At 35.5% G+C, this 22,276-nt stretch overlaps 3 protein-coding genes across 3 annotated transcripts; 2 read left to right on the top strand and 1 right to left on the bottom strand.

Moving 5' to 3' along the window:
* The first annotated feature begins 2,394 nt into the window (after window positions 1-2,394).
* Window positions 2,395-8,677, top strand: LOC104101924 (uncharacterized). Its single transcript, XM_009609476.4, has 5 exons — window positions 2,395-2,580; window positions 3,715-4,138; window positions 7,253-7,281; window positions 7,378-8,292; window positions 8,447-8,677. Exons 2-4 carry the CDS (start codon window positions 3,811-3,813, stop codon window positions 8,269-8,271), a joined length of 1,251 nt encoding a protein of 416 aa, XP_009607771.1. The 5' UTR covers window positions 2,395-2,580; window positions 3,715-3,810; the 3' UTR covers window positions 8,272-8,292; window positions 8,447-8,677.
* A 460-nt stretch (window positions 8,678-9,137) lies between these two features.
* LOC104101923 (26S proteasome regulatory subunit S10B homolog B-like) lies at window positions 9,138-15,611 on the bottom strand. Its single transcript, XM_009609475.4, has 10 exons — window positions 15,419-15,611; window positions 12,104-12,223; window positions 11,521-11,657; window positions 11,267-11,428; window positions 11,056-11,142; window positions 10,884-10,970; window positions 10,641-10,778; window positions 10,195-10,386; window positions 10,023-10,121; window positions 9,138-9,600 (listed from the first exon to the last, which is right to left on the bottom strand). The coding sequence occupies exons 1-10, from the start codon at window positions 15,522-15,524 to the stop codon at window positions 9,526-9,528; spliced, it is 1,203 nt and encodes a 400-aa protein (XP_009607770.1). The 5' UTR covers window positions 15,525-15,611; the 3' UTR covers window positions 9,138-9,525.
* A 2,373-nt stretch (window positions 15,612-17,984) lies between these two features.
* On the top strand, window positions 17,985-20,953 carry LOC104101922 (probable receptor-like protein kinase At4g39110). Its single transcript, XM_009609474.4, has one exon. It carries the CDS (start codon window positions 18,188-18,190, stop codon window positions 20,747-20,749), a length of 2,562 nt encoding a protein of 853 aa, XP_009607769.1. The 5' UTR covers window positions 17,985-18,187; the 3' UTR covers window positions 20,750-20,953.
* The last annotated feature ends 1,323 nt before the right edge of the window (window positions 20,954-22,276 follow it).

Here is a 22,276-nt window from a genome sequence, read left to right as displayed (position 1 = left end):
AATCATCAGGCTAGAACGCATAACAATATCTCAAGTTTCAGCGTTCAGAAAATGAAGGAGGAGGAGAAAGAGGCCTGAAGTTATTTAAAAAGTGGGTACAAGTTAAAAAAAAATTAAAAAGTGGATATAGGTTAAACGGGAGCGACCAAGTAGGGCGCCCCGTGCAATTTTTTCCAGGGCATTATACAAAATAGAAGAAAAATTGACAAACTCTAAAAGAGCTTAGACCCAAAAGAAAATTACTCAAATGCACTAAACCCTCCCACCAGTCGTATTTTTTTAATCGATATACATAAATTGTACACTAATTATGCACGGTTATACATATATTATACGTGAATTACATGTTAAGTATTAGTCGGCTATTTTTAATTTAAACAGCTTGGTGAATGACTATTTAGGTTAATTTGTCAAACTTTAATTCCTATGTGATAGTTTTAGCCAAAAAAAAAGAAAAAGAAAATATGTAAGAGATATATTGACCGTGGCAAGATGACTATTGACATATGCCCAACTTTTCCAAATGTAGCATGTGGCATTGCTTTGACCAGCACTTTTCTTCCCATTGCGTTTCTCTTTTTCTTCACTTTGATTTTGTGTGCGATATGTTCCCATTTGAGCCTTCATCGAATGTCTGTTCCACTTGACTAAAACAGCCCTAGTGGTCCATAACTATATATAGAAATAAAAATTTACAACTCTTTTAAGTTACATATAAAAATAGTTATTCTAATGGTTTATTAACTCACCGTGTACAACTTCAACCCCACTAATCCAGGACTTACTTCCTGCAAATTGCTCTATCAGTTTCGTAGTTTGACTTTAGAAATTTATAATTTTAAATAATATGTTATAATATTTTTATAACTATAAAGCTTTTGAAATATATAATATTAAATTATATTATAATATTTGTATGACGATAAAATTTACGAAAAATAACCAAAAATGCCCTTGAACTATTTGAAATAGCTTAAAAATGCCCCCCGTTTATTTTTGGTACCAAAAATATCTCTGTCGTCTATATTTTGGACAACAAATGCCCTTAAACCGTTAGTCTTGCCATTGAAGGTGACATGACAGTCCAACTGGGTTAGATTTCCTTGCATGGCCATCCATCTAAGCAATCCAGCATGGCAAAAATTATTTTTCCGGAATTTTTTTACGTTTTTCGGAATAAGTGTTATTTTTTCGAATTTTTTTTACTTTTTTCGGAATAAGTGTTGATTTTGTATATTAATAAAAAAATTTAAAATAAATAATTTTTTTGGAATTTTTTTTCCTTTTTCGGAAAAAGTATTGATTTTGTATTTTAATAAAAAAATTCGAAATAAATAATTTTTCCGAATTTTTTTTACTTTTTTCGGAATAAGTGTTGATTTTGTATTTTAATAAAAATTTCTGAAATAAATAATTTTTCCAATTTTTTTTTACTTTTTTCGGAATAAGTGTTGATTTTGTATTTTAATAAAAATTTCCGAAATAAATATTTTTTTCAGGAATTTTTTACTTTTTTCGGAATAAATGTTGATTTTGTATTTTAATAAAATTTCCGAAATAAATATTTTTTTCGGAAATTTTTTACTTTTTTCGGAATAAGTGTTGATTTTGTATTTTAATAAAAATTTCCGAAATAAATAATTTTTCCGGAATTTTTTTACTTTTTTCGGAATAAGTGTTGATTTTGTATTTTAATAAAAAATTTCGAAATAAAAATATTTTCCGGAAATATTTTACTTTTTTCGGAATAAGTATTGATTTTGTATTTTTAAAAAAATTCCGGAAAAATAATGTTTCCGAAAAAATAATTTTGCCATATTGGATTTCTTAAATGGATAACCATGTAAGTAAATCTAATTTGGTTGGACTGTCATCTCACCTTTAATGACAAGATTAACGGTTTAAGAGCATTTGTGGTCCAAAATATAGACGACAGGGATATTTTTGGTACCAAAAACAAACAGATGACATTTTTGAGCTATTTCAAATAGTCAAGGGCATTTTTGGCACTTTTTCATAAAATTTATCATTAACAGTCATCCAAACAAGCTGTCAGGGTAAATGATTAAATGATAAAGTTTAATTTAAATTATTTATAAATATAAAAATATTACTTTTTTGGACGAATTAACTTGAAAAATCGTGTGACATTCTTTTTTTAATCGAGAAATTATTTAAATATATCGATAATTTAATCACAACATAAAGGAAAAGAAAGTCCTTTTTCTTTCCATCTGGTTTGGCAAATGCATTGATGAAAAGGAGGTAATTTTAACCAACATAACAAACAAAGCAATCCCGCGACACGTCTAACTTAACGCCGTTAAAAACAAACGATTCTTCGTCGTAGAATTTCTAACCCCAACAGTGGAACGGATCTGCAAATCGCCGTCTAAAACGACCTTAACCCCCCTCCCCACTCTCTCTCTCTCTCTCTCTCTCTCTCTCTTCCCGCAACTCAGAAGAGGAAGAATCACGACCTTTACCTTCTCTCTCTATATATATATACCCACCCCTCCCACCCTCTTCACTACTCCCTCACTTTCTGTGCTTGACGGTCGCCGGACGGCGAATTTCACGGTAGGAGACTTGGTAACTATGAATATTATATTGTAATATATTCTATTATGGGGATATAATTGGTGGCCTTTTTTGATTATATTTATATATAAATTTTTGCAGTAAATTAATGCTTTTTTTGTTATACTTTCGGATCTCTATGACCTCCGTGATGTTAGATGAAATTGAATTAGCTAGTTAAAAGGTATTATTTCATTTTATAATTTTTTTTTCCCTTGGGATAATGAATCTTAGGCTTAGTTCGGGGATTTGATTTATTAGATGTTGTGCGTTGGGTTTATTGCACGCGGTGCTTTAATGTGTAATTATTAGCACGAATGCTATCATGTTTATCAGCTTTGCTGATTTATTGAGCAGAAATGTTTGTGTTGACTATACTGTAATTCTTCAACATGAAGCTTCTTTCAATGTATGCGCTTTTGTGTAATTATTAACAGGAAGAATAATTGTTTTGTTTGGTATAATGATGACATGAGTTGAGCTTAAATGGAGAAATATGGTGAGATAGGATTCATATAGTCGACCGCAACTTGTGTGGGACTGAGGCGTAGTTGTTGTAGTAGTAGTAATGTTTGCGTTGACTGTACTGTAATTCTTCACTAGAACTTTGTTTCGGTATGATTGGATTATTCTCTTTAAATGCTTGGTCGTTGAAGTATTTTAGACCTATAGAATTTTATGAAATTGGAAATCGCAGTTTGATTTTGAGCTGAAATTGAGCTTTCAAAAATGGAAATTTATTTTCTAGTGGAATGTTATGTAGGTGTATGAATGAATCTTTTTTTCCCCTCTTCTAAGAGAACTCTTCCCGGATTTCCGGCATTAGCATCTTTCTGCAGAAATCTTATACTATTGGGCGGGGGAGTTTTGTGTGGATGATTTGGTGGCGGCTAGATTGCTGTCTTACATTCTGGGTGCAAAACCTGAATGGGTTATAAAGTGCGAGCAACCTGGTCATGTATATAAAGCATTACGTCTCAAACCATTTGCATGCTTTATGCGTTCAATATCCTACTATGTGAAGGATAACTTTTGCTTGGATTCTTGTGTACGAAAAAGATTTTGCTGTGGTAGTCAAAATGCACATCTGCTTTGATTTTGATTGTTTTGACCTCATTCCCTTTTTTGTTTCAGAAAATTGAACTTTCAAATTTGGATCATGGAGTGAACATGTTGGCATTGTCATTGGTCTGACTAATAGCTGCCTATCTGTGCTGTGTGTAAGCAAGCATGGGTTCCGCTTGTTGTGTTGCTTCCAGAGATAGAGCTGTTATAAATGGATCATGCCGTGAAAATTTGCAGAGGAATGTCCGCCACTCGCCTACATGGAGCTTTCGGCGGGATAATCGGGGACGAGTGGCTGGGGAGGAGACATCAGTGAATTGGTCTTCTGATGGAATTGGTGGCAATGACAGATTAGAATTTAAATCTGGGACAACTGTAGGAACAGTACCTGCATCTGAAGAGGGTAGTCCATTGGATAGTTTCAGATCACTTGCATGGCAAAAGTCACCAGTTTCTGATGGAACTAATCGAAACTTGTCACTTCCTTTATTGGGTAAATACTTGCACTGCTCTCGCTTTTGCTTTTGTATGAAGGGAAACGATAATACCTGATAACTAGGTGATTATGCAAATTGAAGAGAAAAAGGATGTGAAGTTCTGATAGCAAATGAAGAGCCTGAATTGCTTTTTTTTTTCCTTCCCTTTTTTTTTTTTAACTTTGTGAATTACATGTTTTTCTTTCTCCTGAGTGTGAGATATGGATCTACCACTTTGTATTATGAGATTCCTAATTGGATGACATAATAGTGGACGCTTCGTGATTTTGTGCGGGGATTGTGGAGTCAAAAGTTTATGGAACGTGTCATGAGTCATTTTCTCACGTGATAAATGTTCATTTACGTTGAAATGTAGAGAAAGGTTGGATGAAGAGGAAGTCTAGGTTTAGAGTTGATTTTAAGGTAAAAATAGGAGGTATAGATAACTGAAATAAAAGATGATGCATGTGTGCGCTTCTCGGATGTGAATTATTGAGATTGTACAATGAGTTTCTTGTTTATCATGAGCTTTTGGTTGGGTGTCAGATGCTATACAAGTGGCTTATTAGCATCTGAGATGTTTAAACTGTAGCATTTTTGTCATAGAGAAGATTGAGCTGCTGTCAATGGTGATTAATCGCTACTGTCTTGATAAGAGGATATTATCCCTTGATGATGATATAAAGAGGAGAGGGTAGACTCAATTATTTGCATCTAGTCCAACTGGGGAGGTGCAAGATGTTTAAGCTGAAAAATTAGTTTCTTATGCTTCTTGTGTTGCTATAACCAATTTTTTATATCATGGGAGCATATGAAAGATTTGGTTGCGCATTTGTCATTAAAATGAAGTGTTGCTTGTCACTTGCTTAATCAAAGGATAAAGAAAAAATAAGTTTTCACTTGCTTAAATAGAGGGTAATGGCTGTTGGTCCATACTTTGTGTTATAGGAAACAGAAATAATAGGTTTTCTAGGGACGTCTTCTACTACTCCTAAAAGTTGTTTTTCAAATATTTGTTTCTCAAAAGAATTCTCAATCTCCAAGTTTTCTCGTATTCTTCATATATATGACTTGCACCTGTATTTGTGTCAGAACTGAAGTAAAACATTGTGAGTTTTTTTTTTCGTTTTCTTGCTAAGTAGAGGTATTTTCCTGTTCAAAATAAAGTAGAGTTACTTTCCTTAACCTTCAGGAAATGCCAACCTTTCCTCTTTACATCAAGAAGCGAGATCAGTAAAGTTTTGCTGCATACCTCGAAGCTGATTTGGACTATGTTTCTTTGATTAGAAACTTTTTTTTATGTATAGGGGTCAATGTTGAGACCTTTTTTTCTCCAACATTTTAGAAACTGTACTGTTGAGTTACATATTGACCAACTAATTCCCAGGATGTTTACTAAAAAACTCATGATTTGAGAGGTAACTTTACAGTGTGAAAATAGAAGATTGGAAGCCTCCGATTATTCCTCACATAGTGGAAACCTCCTCTTTGGTGTTCCGTTGTGTGAGGCGAGCATCATTGGCTACAAGCCAAGTAAAACAATTCACCTTGGATGGAGCCCTGTTCCTCTAAAACTTGTGTTAGGAGTTGTTAGCCACTTATAGCAAGATTTGACTGAAAACAAGCCTTTGGAATGTCTTAACCAGTCCACGGAGTCAGACTTGTTCACAGCTGTAGACGTGTTGTTCAAAAGTCACAACAAAAGACATGTATTCTCTATCTCTCAATCATAACAATGTCTTCTAAAATGGGTTCCAGCTTAGATCATGTTTAACATCATCAACAGTAGCATATTACTGAGAGGAAATAGTGTACAGATCTGGAAATTAATCTTGAGAGGGGAAATTCCCAGCCAGTTGCCTTCGCAAAGTCTAATCTTTTTGTCATCCCCAAAAGTGATCTTGTTATAGAAGAATGTTCCCCAGAAGGATCTAATAAATTTCCAGTAACTTGTGCTATGCGGAGAGTTTTGAAGTTTTGTGATCCAGGGATCTAGTAAAGAATACTTCTGTCACAACTTTCCTCCATAGAGCACTGTCATCTTTGCTAACACAGCCATTTCATACGAAGACTTTCTTTGTGTTTTTTCAATCGATTACTCCCGGACCACCCCATCTCTTATCTGTGATGACTTTGCTCCATTATACCAGACTAGCCTTCTCTTGTTTGTTCCCTTGCCAAAGACAATTTGTCTTCTCAGCTTGTTCAATTTGTCAGTGACCAAAGTGGGGGCAGGAAACAGGACATACTGTACGTAGATAGGGCATCAAGTACACTATTGATACAATTAAGTCTGCTGGCCAAGGAAAAATATTGATGTTTCCAATTTGGAAGTCCTTTTTCTGGCTTCTTGAATGCCGTCCCAAATAGAAATTGACCTGAATTTTTCTCCCAAGGGTAGTCCCAGATACTTAGTGGGAAGGCTGGCAATGTTGCAATAAGTTATCGAATGTTGTGAACAATGTCTTGAGAGAACAAGAAGCTCTTTGAGAAATTAATTATGAAGTCCAGAAACCGCCTCAAAGATGCTAAGAATCATACTGAGAAAAAGAACTTGCTGCCCTTCAGCTTTAATGTTGTAGGAAAGTATTCTCTAGTGTTTTTGTTTTTATAGATGGCAGCAGTCGGGATGGACATGATAACTTGGTTTTTAATGCTTTTTCTTGAAGTGGTTTCATTCTTCCCAAGGCATTGTTCTATTATTTTTGTGATTGACACTCTTATTTTTTTAATTCTCCCGACCCCCTTGATGCGATGATATTTTGGTGGCAAGATCATGTTGTAGAATCTTTAAGTGACTCATTATATAAGTATTAATTTAGAGGCCTATTGCACATTTACCAAAGATTGTGATTCTTTTATATACTCTATTTTCTGTTTCTGTTTTACGCCTTGATGATACCATTGTTATGAGGAAAAATATTTTTGTATGATTTGGATGTGTAAGTTGCTTTGGCAACCATCACCATTATTCTTCGTGTGACTATCTTTTAGATGCAAGAGCAACAAAAGATGAGCTTTTTCATTTTCTTGCCCTTAGGTTCTATATGATATGAAAATATAACTAGAGCTTTGTGGGTGGAAATCATATGTTTGATCGTAAGATGACAGTATTATTCTTGCCTTTGCAGATTCCTTGGCTGAGAGGACTTCCACTCAGGTAACAACAGAGCGGTTTAACTTCTTTCTGAAGACAATTTCATGACATGTTTATAAGTTCTTGACATGCTTGCTTTCTTTTATTTTTGATAATTAGGTTAAAGAATCAGACGGTTCATCAGCACTTTCATTCCCCTCTCCTGGAAAGCTATCTCCATCTGCTCCCTCTGTTTCATCTTTATCCGCATCTCCTTTATCACCACGTAGTCAGCTGCTTCCTGCTAGCTTTACTCCTAGTTTGCCTCACCATTCTTCAGCAAACCTTCTGGGACGACAAGTTCCTGATAGCCGTGTACCAGGGATGAAGTCACCTACATTTTCAATTTCTGAAGAATCATCTTCCTTTGTGCTCCCTGGTTGGGGTAATGACTCAACTAGGGGCTCTCATGGTGGGTCATCAGATGGTTGGTCAGTTCCTGCCTTTGCTGACCTGTCAAATCCTCGTAGAGACAGATGGTCATTTGACAGCGAATCCTTTGGTTTCCATCGTGAAAGGGTTACTAGTCGAAGTTTTGGTTCACCTTCTTTCAATCTCCAGACATGTGCCGTATGTGCGAAGCTGTTGAATGAACTTGTTGTTGCTGTTCTAGTTTGCGGCCATGTTTTCCATGCTGAGTGCTTGGAGAATGTGACGTCTGAAATCAACAGGTATGACCCAGCTTGCCCCGTCTGTACTTTTGGGGAGAAGCAGACCTTGAAGATGTATGAAAAGGCAAAAGCTAAGATGGATTTGAAAGCTAGAAAGAGATTCCGGAATCGGATTGTCGACAGTGATATTAGTGGCAATCTTGCTCGTTTTGAGCATCAGAAAAGTAGTCCACATGAAGGAAGGTGTCCCAGGATGAGCTCCAGTTCCAGTATGAAAAGCTCTTCAAGGAAGCCTTTCCTACGACGTTATTTCTCCTTTGGTTCAAAGGGATCAAGATCCTACTCTGAGAGTCTTTCAACTCGGAAAAGGGGGTTTCTCTGGACAAGATCTAACAAGGGGTAGGCTTCTTTGTGGACATAAAAGGTAAGGAACTTCGTTTCGAAATTTTACCCAGTAATATTGTGAAGTTCCCATCACGTTTACATCCTCGTTTGTGCACTGGATTCCTGATAGATTTTAGTCCAAATCCCGTGCTCAGTCTTGTGATAAATGTTTTACATTGCTTTCGTATTTGCAGATGCCATGGGTAAGCACTCTCAGCTACCTTTTTGGATAGTAGAGAGTCGTGACAGCAGCCATGATCTTGATGGTGGAACTGCATTCACAGGCAGGTTTAAGTACCTTCTGAAGTATACACTGTAAAAAATGGGAACAATACAGGCTGGATGATTAATTTGTTATATAGCAAAGGAGAAAATGCAAAATTCAAAATAGTTCTTTCAATGTACGTTCTTTTGGATTTTTTTTATGTCGTGAATATCTGTATCTGCTTTAAAGTGCCCATCTCTATTCCCTGTACCGCAAGTGCAGGAATGAGTTATCCGCCCTTACAGTTATAGACCTTTTTTGTATTTATCAGTCGGTCAGAGCGTTTAATACTTAATCTACAACCTTAAAAGCATTGGTATTGCTCCCTCTTGACAAAACAGGTCAAACTGTGTAATTAATCTAGTTACATCCAAATCCAATTACAAAATAGCGCTCTTAAAGGGGAAAAAACTTGGATGGAGAAAATGTATTTGGGAAATTGTGAAAAACACAGAGAGAGAGAGAGAGAGACGGCTTTCTTCTATCCTCTTTACCAAATAACTGTCTTTTTGCTTCATTCGTTCACATCAACTTCAAACAAATGACCCTAACGACAAAAGCAATCAAATGAACCTAGACTGCCGTTACACATTTACCTCGATTGTACTGCAAACTTGTAATAAGGCAACAAATATTTAATTCAAATCGTGATTCTCACTCAAAATCACCTTCAGCAACTAAAATTTCTAATTCTGACTGCAACTCAAACTCATTTGTTAAGTTGCATTTGGTAGTTAATATGAATCATAATTCAGTAACACAAGCTAGCAAGGTATTGCATATACCACAATCTTCATCTTAATACCCACTAAATACCACAAAAGGAAGAAAAAACTGAAATAAGGTTCTGCGCTCAATAAAGAAATAGACTGGGTGTGGGATGCTCTCTTGAAACATGCTTTACATATTTCTTGAAGATGGGCAATACAAGTAAACTCAACTACAATTGTAGGACGAGAACATAGCCAAAGATTGCGGCCAGTCTAATAGCTCCTTGGCAGAAATCTCTTACTCCTTGCCAAAATCAGCACTGTAGTGCGCACTTGATTCAAGTTTCTTTGCTTCATTCAGTTTCCTTACAGCCTGTAGTGAAATATTGAAACTTCATCTCAGGCAATGGAAGACGAAAGGAAAAGAAAATTGAAAAAACAGAAATAAACATGAATTCAATAAAAGAAAAACAATAAGGATTTATTCCTAAACAAGGTACAAAAAGTGAACATTGACACATGAAGGTTTTTCTTTGTGCATCCCTTTATGCTATAAATTTAGAGCACCCTCTCTAAGGCAGTTTAGAGAAATCTAAAATAGTTTTTCTTAACATCACTGATCCATGTATAGAATTTCTATTTGGCATATTTTCCTTCGGACAACTACCACCAGTACAATTTCGTATAAAGACGAACTCTAAGAAGTCAATTGATTCCACAATTTTTCTAGCTCATTGAAACTAGGCAATTACCATCTTACTAATTGAAAACATGGAAAAGAAGAATGAGACATACCTTCATGAAATCCTCATGGATGACATAATCACGCTCTGCACGTATGGCACACATACCAGCTTCAGTGCACACATTACGAAGATCAGCCCCATTAAAACCCTGAGGAAAAATACAATGTCATAACTCCGCCTAACACAAGCAAACTAATTGTCGTAGCACCACTAGCACACACCTCAGCAAGCTTAACAACTGCTTCATAATCAATGTCGCCATGTTTGGCAATTCCAGCAGCATGAATCTTGAGGATCTCCATTCTTGATTGTTCATTAGGCAAGGGTATTTCTATCTTTCTATCTAACCGACCAGGGCGAAGAAGAGCTGGGTCCAAAACGTCTGGCCTGTTTGTTGCCATAATCATTTTTACCTGCAAGCAGAATAAAATCACACCTACTTAGCCTTGATGAAATCTTTATTTTAAAAAAATAATGTGGAAAATCAGAGGAACACCATAGTAAAGGCCTACTCAAGCAAACGACCCATATGCACTCTCCTGATTTAAGCAAAATTCTCTTTTTAGTATGTCTAAATATGATAGGCAATCAAGTTTTAAGGATATCTTTTATTATTTCGGAAGTTGAGAACCAGGAACTGGAAGTATGGAGTACAAAGATCAACGACCTTTCCAAGCTGGTCAAATCCATCCAGCTGATTAAGCAACTCCATGAGCGTTCTCTGAATTTCACGGTCTGCACTTGTTCCCTCACTAAATCGACGTCCACCAATTGCGTCAATCTCATCCATGAAAATGATGCAAGGCTTCAAACAAAGACAAAAATTGTCAGTACATTTTAAAGCAGTACAGTACCAAAAATGGTTCACTGGATTTAGTATACCCAGAGAGGATGTCTTTGAAGTCCTTACTTGGTGATCACGAGCATAGTTAAACATTTCCCGGATTAATCTCGCACTCTCACCTATGTACTTATCAATAATGGCACTTGACACTACCTGCATTTTCACCAACTATAAATAAATACCCATCTTACGAAGTACTTTAAGAAAGGAGGAAATAACCAAAACCTCTAGTACTCACCTTTAAGAAATTGGCGTCAATGTTGCTAGCGATTGCCCTGGCTAACAAGGTCTTGCCAGTCCCAGGAGGCCCATAGAGAAGAACACCCTGAGAAAAATAAACTTGGTAGAATCAGAAGAGATTTTAAAAGCAGCAGATGTTTCATCCATGCCAACACCATGAAGAACACACCAGAGACATGAATATGGTTGAATTATATGAAACAAGGTACCTTTGGAGGCTTAATTCCAACACGGAGGAAAAGCTCAGGGTTCATCAAAGGTAGTTCTATTGATTCTCTCAGCTCTCTGATCTGATCTGACAGTCCACCAACAGCAGAGTAGCTTATATTGCCAGGATCTTCATGGAGCATATTATATACAACAGGATCAACCTGTCAGACAATCTCAATAAGGAACTCTGGGAGGGGAAAATGTAATAATTCTCTTTAAATTTCCCAATAGTAGCACAGAAATATCCACTAACTTCACGTGGGAGTGCCCTCATGATTGTAAGAGTCGTCATATCGAGAACCACTCTAGTGCCTGAGGTCAGTTTTTCCTTGTCCACTTTACTGCGACAGCCAACCACATACCTTGGACCGCTACTGGCTTTCACAATCACTGAAAGATATTACATGCTTTTAATTAGTCTCACGAATTTCTTCCACTTGTTAGAATAAACAAACTAAGCTGGGTCAATAGTATGATTCCGAACAGAATGCAATAAGAAAATGAGCAAATAGTGAATATGCTAATGCATGGACAATAGCCAAGAGAATAGAAACAAAAACGAATAAGCAGTACACACAGAAAATGTATGCATGATTCAACCAATGAATAGCACCACTTGTCACTGGCTCGCTGATATCTTTGATGCACAAAACCACAATGTTACATTCAGAAGTAGACTCTAGTTGAACAAATGAAAGTTCGTATTTGGGGCCCCACTTCAGCATCATTTATTTTTTCATCCTTTATTTTGGTGATGAGGGCACAGGGGCTAAACTCCTTAAAATCAATAGATCTCAAATTGAAGACAAAGGAAATACAAGAAAAAAATGTATTACAGCGTTCGTTATCTAGAGGTCGGAGCACTTCGCCGATGATCTGCCCAACACTCTGAAGCGACTTCAAATCATCTTCTGTTTTACCATATTCCTTTTTGGCAGCTCGCAAGTTCTCTCTCACTGTGTACAATTTTACAACCAGCATCAGTTATACAACCATGGAACTCGAAAAGCAATACACATAGAATAAAGATTGTTTGCACGTAGATTATAAATTGCTTGGCATCTTATAGAAAAATGAAATAAAAAAAAATAGATAGATAAAATAAGTGAACATAATGATACAGAGTATCACTAGACATAACAAAGCAGAGTCGCTGCTTTGAGTTTTCATCTATCAATTCCTGATGTTATTTGATGATATCTGGTTAAAGCGAAGCTCTCATTGATGATACGGAAGTCGCACACTAAATACAGACAAAACCAGAATCATTGGCGTATCAGAAATTTTACAGTGGAGAATTATAAAGAATAAGTCATTGTTACCTCCTCTCAAAAAGAAATACTGGGTAAGCTATACCACTGTTTCCATATACTAAAGGTTTAGACTTATGATGTTGCTTTATAGAACAAAACAAGAATTTGGTGTCCAATCAGTGTTATCAAAGGCGAAAAGCGCAAAAAGCTCTAAGGTCTATTGGGGCTTTAAGCGCAAAGAGTAAATAAAGCGTTAGCTTTAATGAAGAAAAGCGCAAATGGAGAAAAACTATAAATATGTATGTGTAGTCTAAGACTAATATATCCGTAAGCGTGAATACAAAATATGTGGACAAAGAAATTGAAGAAAATTTACGATAAAGTGAAATATAAATTTGTTAGTGTCGCCTTTTCAGGATTACGCTTATTGGCAAGGAAAAGTATGTCTTAGAGCCTTGATGCCAACACTGAAGCGCCCGCTAAGTGAGGCGAAGCGCTCAACTTGTTTTGAGCCTCGTTTCAGGGCTTAAGCGCGCCTTTGATAGCACTGTGTCCAATGGCGAAAGAACTATGCTGCAATATTTAGATTATTAAGATTCTTTAGATAAAATAAAGCTATGATTTGTAGGAAGGAATTATTTTCTTAATAGTTCATAAGAAGTTCTGAGAGGTTGCGATATTGCGTTACACATCATACAAAGGTTAGACATTTTTTATAAGGAAAACATGTTGCAATGCTTCCGACCTGTAAGATTCTTCAGGAAACAAAAAATAAGATATGTGCTGATTGTGACAGGTTACAGAATTACACTTCAGATTGATTTGCAAGATGTAGGACAAGAATAAAGCTTTCCATTATTAGCTTATTTATTACAAGGAAAAGTCAGAATTGAGATATCCTTCTAGTTGAACATGAAATCACTAATGAGCTAAGGAAACTTATTGTTGTAAGCTAGTAGCTATATGATGATTGTTGACCAGACAGACCACTAAACTGACAATTCAAATTGATTTGTGTATGATCAAGAATAGAGCTCAGTGCTCACTTTCTTCAGTTCATTGTTCAAACTTCAAAATCAAGTGATTCAATGATATTATGTGTTAAATATGTGTAGCTTCAAGACATGTAGCCCATGCACATCAACGTAAGAAAGTAATTACTCCATCTATTTCAATTTATGTGAAGCTATTTCTTTTTAGTCCGTTCCAAAAAGAATCACCTCTATTTAAATTTGAAAATAATTTATCTTAAACTTTCCATTGGCTTTTACAGCAAACAAAAAAGTTATGGCATGTGTAAGACTACAAGTTTCAAAAGCATTATAGCTAGCCAAATCTATGACATGTTTTAAACCACAAGTTTCAGATGTCATTCTTTTTTTTTCTTAAACTCCGTGCCCAATCAAATAAATTCGCTTAAATTGAACGGATTGAGTACTTACCTTTTAGTACATAGAGAATAATTGCTTCCCATATTTTAAGTAGATCAAGACTCCAATATAGAGAATCCCTCTTATCTATTATCACAACTAATTCAATAAGGATCATTCTTTCTACTTTTTCTCTTTTCACATGGTATTAGAGGCTCTAAATTTTTTGTTAGACACCTCAGTAGCAATATATTATCCGTTTGCTAACCTAAAGAAAGTGAAAAGCATGGTCATTGGATGACAAACATCTAATGTCAAAAACAAATAGAAGCTCTAGAGACCGTCACACTGTAATGGCACTCTTTAGCTAAGGGGTGTAAAATTGACCTTCATCGGGAAATTACAGTGTGGCTAGGTAAAATATATATACTATATGTTGAATCCCCTCGACTTTTTTGTGTGTTTACTTCTTTATATTTTGACTCACTTAATGAAAAGCATGGCTCCGCCATTGATCTTAAGTGTTGTTTTATCCCTATGCAAAGCAATCATAGTATAAAAAGAAGGAAATATTCCTAGCAATGTAAAAGAAATCTCACAGCAACCACTAGGAGTGGCAAACGGGCGGGTCGTGTCAGATATGGTTCGGGTCGGGGACGGGTAATGAAAAAAAGGATAAATTATCCGACCCGACCCATATTAAATACGGATAAAAAACGGGTTAACCAACGAATAACATGGGTAGCCATATTATCCATGACTTCTTGAATATGATCACTTTTGGTAGAATTCCTAGTCTCCCAAACTTGAGGAATGCCCAATTTGAGACTTTACAAACGTAAAAGTTAAACCCATTGGTTATCCATATTTGACCCGTTTTTAAAAACTTCATTATCGGGTGGTTAACTGCTTTCTTTTAAACATTTTGCCACTACTAGCAACCACTGAACTAAGTGTTAAGGTGGTCCCAACATAAGCTAAGCTCTTCTAGCATCAGTAGTTCTAGACATCAGGACTTCAGCAGAAACCGCATACTAGTAAAAGATGGCTGCACTACATTACTATCATCACACACTTTATGTCGGCTATATGAATTCTCTATATCCATTTAGAAACTTTAGGATTTTGATTTCTGTAATTCCTCTCTTGACACAGAACATATATTATCTAATCTTACCCTCAATAAACCTAAAGTTAAAGGAGACCACAAATTTTGTGCATCTAAGCAAACGATTATCAGCTAAAAAACTATGCATTTTAATTCTCTATCTGATGGAGCAATGATTTTAGAACTCCGGATCCAATATATCAGCAGCTTATGCGCGCACACACACACCGAAATAGAAAATATGACGATCAACTACTACTACGCGTTAACCCAATTTTTTTTCCTATACATATAAAAATATACCTACTTATATAAACACATACTATGTACTGTGTATGCACGTGGAATCAACTGACTTTAAATCTTCGATCGACTTCAGCTTATCAAAGACTAGGGTTTTGAGATTTTAGAGAATCTTACCAGTCCCTACCCGAGCATTTAGTTCCTTGTGCTGAAGGAGCTTTTTCCGGTAATCAGCATATGCCGTACGGCGCCGTACGGCGGCCTCATCTCCCTCGCTAGTCATCGGAATTTGCTCAATAACTCGCCTGAGTATATCCGAGTGACTTGGGTAACAAGACGTAATTTGTGTGATGTTTTACACACCTCTTTCAGCAGAGGGAAGAAGTAGAGGTAGCAAATAGGTGGGCTTCGGCTACTAGACTTCATTCAAGCCCAATTATTTTAGTTTTTGGATCTTTGTACAGATTTAGGGAAGTAGGCCCAAACACTAAAGTAGAAAAGCCCAACTACTAATGATGAAAGAGCTTTTTTCACTTTTAGCTCATGCCAGAAAATATTTACATTTGTTAGCCGAAAAAGTGTATAAATTTTTTTATTTTTTATATAACATACATAATGTATATATATACAAAAAATATATATTTTTTGGCTATTATTTTGAGAACGAATATACAATGTCATTTTCCCATGATGAAATCCCAGATTGCATTATTACATGAGGTGGCCATTTTCTGTGATCTTGAAATTTGAAATTGATCACTTTTTCAAAATTAAACTCATGGTCTGAATTTTAGTTTTGAATTTTAAACTTTAGACTAAGCGATCAATTTTGAATTTCAGATCACGATATAATTTTGAAAAAGTGGCTAACTTATAAATACAAGGCCACAAATGGCTACTTGTGCAAATCACCTATCAAACATTCAAACATTTGCAGATTTACTGCGAAAAGCCACGGGAGTGTTGTAGGAATCTGATACTATCGAGAGGAATTTTCAGAAACCGTTATTATTTAGTGGCTATCAACTATAGCTACCATATACATAATTACTTCCTATAATTATTATTCAGTTGTTACGGTAGTGTATTCGCTATATTCGTGCTACTGTATTCATGAATACAGCAGCAAAAAGCGCCTAAAAATCAGGGTAGTCCAGCTGTACGCGCATGTATTCACATGTATTCGCGCCATGTATTCATGAATACAACAGCAAAAGGTGCCTAAAATTAGGGCAGTCCAGCTGTACGCGCATGTATTCACACGTATTCGCACTGCTGTATTCATGAATACAGCAGTAAAAAGCGCCTAAAATCAGGATCGTCCAGCTGTACGAGCATGTATTCATATGTATTCGCGCCATGTATTCATGAATACAACAACAAAAAGCGCCTAAAATCAGGTAGTCCAGCTGTACGCGCATGTATTCACATGTATTCGCGTTGTTGTATTCATGAATACAGCAGTAAAAATCGCCTAAAATCAGGGCAGTCCAACTGTATGTGCATGTATTCACATGTATTCGCGTCATGTATTCATGAATACAGTAACGACAATCACCTTAAAAATAGGTATGTCCAGCTGTCTAAGAGATAGGAAAAACATAATAGCGTATTTCATTCCTTATTTCATGCCTCAATGGTAGTATATACCATAAATACTTATTTTGTTATAAAATATAAAAGGTAGCTATAAAAAATAATATTTTAAAATAATTTTAATTTATAATAAATAGGGTGTATATCTTTGCTATAGGAGGTAAAATTTTCTACTATTAAATAGGGATCTTTACACAAATAGTCATTCCGATTCACTATTTATTTTTTCTAGCCGATATAACAGGTTATACACATTTATACACATATTATATATGGAGTATATTAATATATATACACTGACTATTTCATTTTATGCGATTGGGTGAGCGACTATTTAGGTTAATTCTTCAATTAAATACTCAAAATAGTTTGACTAGTAATAAACTAGTTCTTCGAGTGCGAAGAAGAATGCTCTCTTACTTTAAAAGAAAGAAAATATAGTTGCTAACATTTTTTTTTATATCTTTAACCCTCCATCACGTATTTTTATCTTCAAGCATTTATTTGAGTAATTGGACATGAATAAAGTCACAAATAAAAGGGAGAAAGAATAATACCCATTGTAAAATCTTTTCAGACAATTATTTGTGTAGTTGACAGTATTTTTTCATTAATATGAAACTATTTATTTTATATGTCCTCACAGAGAGTTTAATTTCTACACGCAAAATTTAAAAAGCAATTATAGGAGTGTGTATATACATGTATTTTGCTTTTGAAAAGCAAATACTATGTAAATGTTGTAAAAAATCAGTGTAATGATCATGTATGCTTTATTCGATTAGTCATAATTCTTTTGAAAAGTAGGTAAACAAAGAGAAAATAGAAAGAAAAAAAGAGAGGACGAAGGTAAACTTGAGCAAAGTGGGACTACTGAAGTTAGATATTTACATTAAATTAATGAATATATGATATATTTTTCACGTATATCTTTATCACTTACATTAATTAACAGATACTAATGTGTTTTGAGATAAACCTAAATAAATATTTCCGGGTTAGAATAAGTTAAGCCCATAATAAAGATGTCTAAAAATAAGTTTGTAACTTCTAACTTCTAAAAAAGGCAAGAAAAAACGAAGAGCAAAGAGAAAATAACGCTAGGTGACCCTTTCAACCACTATATACGTAAAAGCTAACAAAATAAGGCAACAATAGTAACAGAAATTAGAACAAAACTTAGCAAAAATCCCTCATCCCACAAACATGGCGATTATATTGGCCAAAACCAGACTGAATTGAAAACTCTTACATTCATCCCCTTTCCATTTTTAGAGGGGCTGGAGATGGAGAAAACCTAGACTAACCCCACCCCCTACCCCTATCTTATAACCATTTTCATTTTTAGCCATGGCCATTTTCTTGTTATTTTTCTTCCTTTTCACCACAACCCCATCTCTCATTTTTTATGTATTTGCTCAATCAGATTCTGCAGATACTGCACCTGCAAAATCTTTTCCCTCTTTTACCCCTAAAGATAATTATCTTATTGATTGTGGTGCAACTTCTCCTACTACCCTTTCAGGGAATAAAAATTTTCAACCTGACCAAAACACAGCCAAATATCTTTCTTATAGTGGTAAAGACATATCAGCTTCTGCTTCAGAAAATCTTACTGTCCCTTCAAATATTTACCTTAACGCAAAAATATTTACAACCGAAGCTACGTACACATTTCATGCAAGTAGTCCTGGATTACATTGGATCAGGCTACATTTCTTACCTTTTAAATACAACGAATACGATCTCAAAACAGTTAAATTCTCTGTTCAAACCGATACATTAGTCCTTCTCCGCGATATCCAATTCGCTAAAGATGAAGTCATTATCAAGGAATTTATTGTTGATGTAACAAATGAACGTTATGCTATTAAATTTCAACCAGCTAAAGGTTCTGTGGCGTTTATTAACGCCATTGAATTTGTTACTGTCCCTGATAAAATGCTTGATACTTCTGTACCTGTACTTTTCCCCGTGTCACAAAAATTTGATCTTTCGAAAAGTAATTTTGTGACAATGTATAGGCTTAATGTTGGTGGTCCAATGTTGGATTCAACGAACGATACTGTTGGTCGAAATTGGTTGCCTGATTCAAAATTTCGAAACAATGCAACTGGTGAAGAGGTATCTACACAACCTTCTGTTATTAACTATCCTAAATCAGGCGGTTCGCCATTAATTGCTCCACCAACAGTATATAGCTCTGCTGTAAAAATGGCTGACTCAGAAACTACACTTCCAAATTTTAATATATCTTGGACTATGGATATCGACACTGCATATTCTCACCTGATTCGTCTCCATTTCTGCGATATTATTAGCAAAGCGCTCAATGAGCTTTACTTTAATGTGTACATTAACGATAAAATGGCGATTTCTGGGCTAGATTTGTCATCATTAACAAATCATTTGGCCACAGCTTTTTACAAGGATTTTGTAGTAGATTCATCTATGGTATCAAACCGGCTCGTTGTACGTGTATCTCCTGTGAATGATGCACAAGGTTTTAGGAATGCAATTCTTAACGGCGTTGAGGTATTTCGGATGAATAATTCTGTGGGTAGTTTAGATGGGGAATATGGTGTTGATGGAAAAAAACAAAGTGGACCAAGTAAAACAGTGGCTTATGTTGGATTTGCAATGATGTTTGGAGCTTTTATAGGGTTAGGTGCAATGGCTGTTAAATGGCAAAAAAGACCACAAGATTGGCAAAAGAGGAATAGTTTCTCATCTTGGTTGCTTCCACTTCATGCTGGAGATACAACATTTATGTCATCAGCATCGCGAAAGAGTCAATTCTTCTCATCTACAATGGGGGGATTAGGTAGATATTTTAGTTTTGCTGAATTGTCAGATGCTACGAGGAATTGGGATCCAACTGAAATTATTGGTGTTGGCGGATTTGGAAATGTATATTATGGAGAACTTGACGATGGGACTAAAGTTGCAGTTAAGAGAGGCAATCCGCAATCTGAGCAAGGTATTAATGAATTCCAGACTGAAATTCAGATGTTGTCTAAGTTAAGGCATCGACATTTGGTGTCGTTGATTGGGTATTGTGATGAAAGTTCAGAGATGATATTGGTTTATGAGTTTATGGAAAATGGTCCTTTTAGAGATCATTTATATGGAAAAGATATGCCACCTTTAACTTGGAAGCAGAGGCTAGATGTATGTATTGGTGCTGCTCGCGGACTTCATTACCTGCACACGGGTGCAGCTACTGGTATTATACATAGAGATGTCAAAACTACTAACATTTTACTCGATGAGAATTTCGTTGCCAAGATGGCTGATTTTGGGCTATCGAAAGATGGACCAACAACGGATCAGACTCATGTGAGTACTGCTGTTAAGGGAAGTTTCGGATACTTGGATCCTGAGTATTTCAGGACACAACAGTTGACAGACAAATCTGATGTTTTCTCGTTTGGTGTGGTACTTCTTGAAGCATTATGTGCTCGTCCTGCTATTAATCCAGCGCTTCCAAGAGAGCAAGTGAATTTGGCAGAATGGGCAATGCAATGGAAGAGAAAAGGCTTATTAGACAAGGTACTTGATCCAACACTTGTAGGACAAGTTAATCCTGAGTCTTTGAAAAAATTTGCCGAAGCAGCAGAGAAATGCTTAGCGGATTATGGCGTTGATAGACCTACAATGGGTGATGTTTTGTGGAATTTGGAGTATGCATTGCAACTACAGGAAGCCTCATTACAAGGAAAAACGGAGGACGAAAACAAAGCTACACCAGTTTCTCCTCCTATTGTCGCCGCTGCTCCAGCTCCAGCTCCTGTTGTTGTTGTTTCCACTACTGATAACCAACAAAGTAGAAATCTTGCTGAAGTTCAAGCTGTTGATGATAATTCAGGGACAGCAATGTTTGCTCAATTTGCTGCTCTAAATGGCAGATAAAATGCGCACTTGTTTGACAGACAAATCAAAAGTCTATAATGGTAATGACATACTTGTGTATATGTATGTAGTAAAATTCAGCTTTTTATGGACAGAATTTGAAAAAAAAAAGTTGAGAACTGAATTCTACTTCTATTAGAATGATGTAATGTTACTCATAATTTACTTTGATTTACTCCATTAATTCTCTCCTCTTTTTTTCCCCATTGGTCTCTCTTGCATCATTTTTTTCATTTTTTGATGGAATAAAAAGCTCAATCAGCGTATCTATTTACATCAAGTGTTTGTGTCATGATTTTATCATTCATTATTGTTAATAGAGTAATGTTTTACAGAGTACTTTTTTTTGTCACGAGTTCCAAGGGAGTTCTTGGCTTCAGCATCACAATATATATTTGAGAGGGGTAGGGGAGCCTCGTAGCAACGGTAAAGTTGTCTTCGTGTGATCTATAGGTCACCGATTCAAATCGTGGAAGAGATGGCTAATGCTTGCATTAGGGTAGCTGTCTACACCATTACTCCTTTGGGTGCGGCCCTTCCCCGGATCTTGCGTGAACGCAGAATGCCTTATGCATCGGACTCCTATATATTTGAAAGTATTTATCTAGACTTTATTTATTGTTGGAAACCAAATGGATGTCATTTTTCTCACTGGTAATATTTATTGGAATTCTCGAGTTCAAGTGAGATCTCCATCGTGATAACACTATGGGTGTGTTTGGTATGAAGTAAATATTTTTTTTAATTTTTTCATGTTTGGTTGGATTAAATATAAACTCATTTTTCTCAAATTGGAGAAAAATATTTTCCTTATAAAGAGAAAGGAAAACATTTGCTCACCCTATTCCCCACCCTCACGAACCCACTCCACACCACCACACCCAACCCACCTAAACCCCACCCCATGCCTACTCACCCACCCTCTCTCTACAAAAAGACTTATTTATTTATTTTCAAATTTCATTTTTTTTTCGTCACCACCCACCCTACTACCCCGCAAAAAAAAAAAAATCTTTTTACCTTTTTTTTGTAATTTTTAAATTTTTTTTTTTTTTTGCAACCCCCACCCCTGCACAAAAAAGTTTTTTCTTTTACTTTTTTTTTGTAATTTTCAAATTTCTGTTTTTTCGTTTTTCTGCACACCCCCCTCGCCCCTTCCCCAGCATAGATATATATTTTTTTATATATATATATATATATATATATATATATATATATATATATATATATATATATATATATATTTTAATTTTAGTTTTTTTCATCTTTCGGCTATATATATATATATTTTTAATTTTAGTTTTTTTCATCTTTCGGCTTACATATTCGAAAATTTACAAGTTCCAAAGTTATGAGTTCGGAGGTTTATGTGTTTGGAAGTTTACGGGTTCAGAAATTATAAAGTTTACGGGTTCGAAATTTCGCGATTTCGAAAGTTTAGCGGTTCGGAAGTTTATGAAATTTGTGAGTTCGGAAGGTTATTTGTTCGAAAGTTTATGGCTCCATTATATTGTATCTAAATTATTT

The sequence above is a fragment of the Nicotiana tomentosiformis genome, chromosome 10 (genome assembly GCF_000390325.3).
Source record: "Nicotiana tomentosiformis chromosome 10, ASM39032v3, whole genome shotgun sequence".
NCBI classification, from domain to species: domain Eukaryota; kingdom Viridiplantae; phylum Streptophyta; class Magnoliopsida; order Solanales; family Solanaceae; genus Nicotiana; species Nicotiana tomentosiformis.
This window is presented reverse-complemented; position numbering and strand designations above follow the sequence as displayed.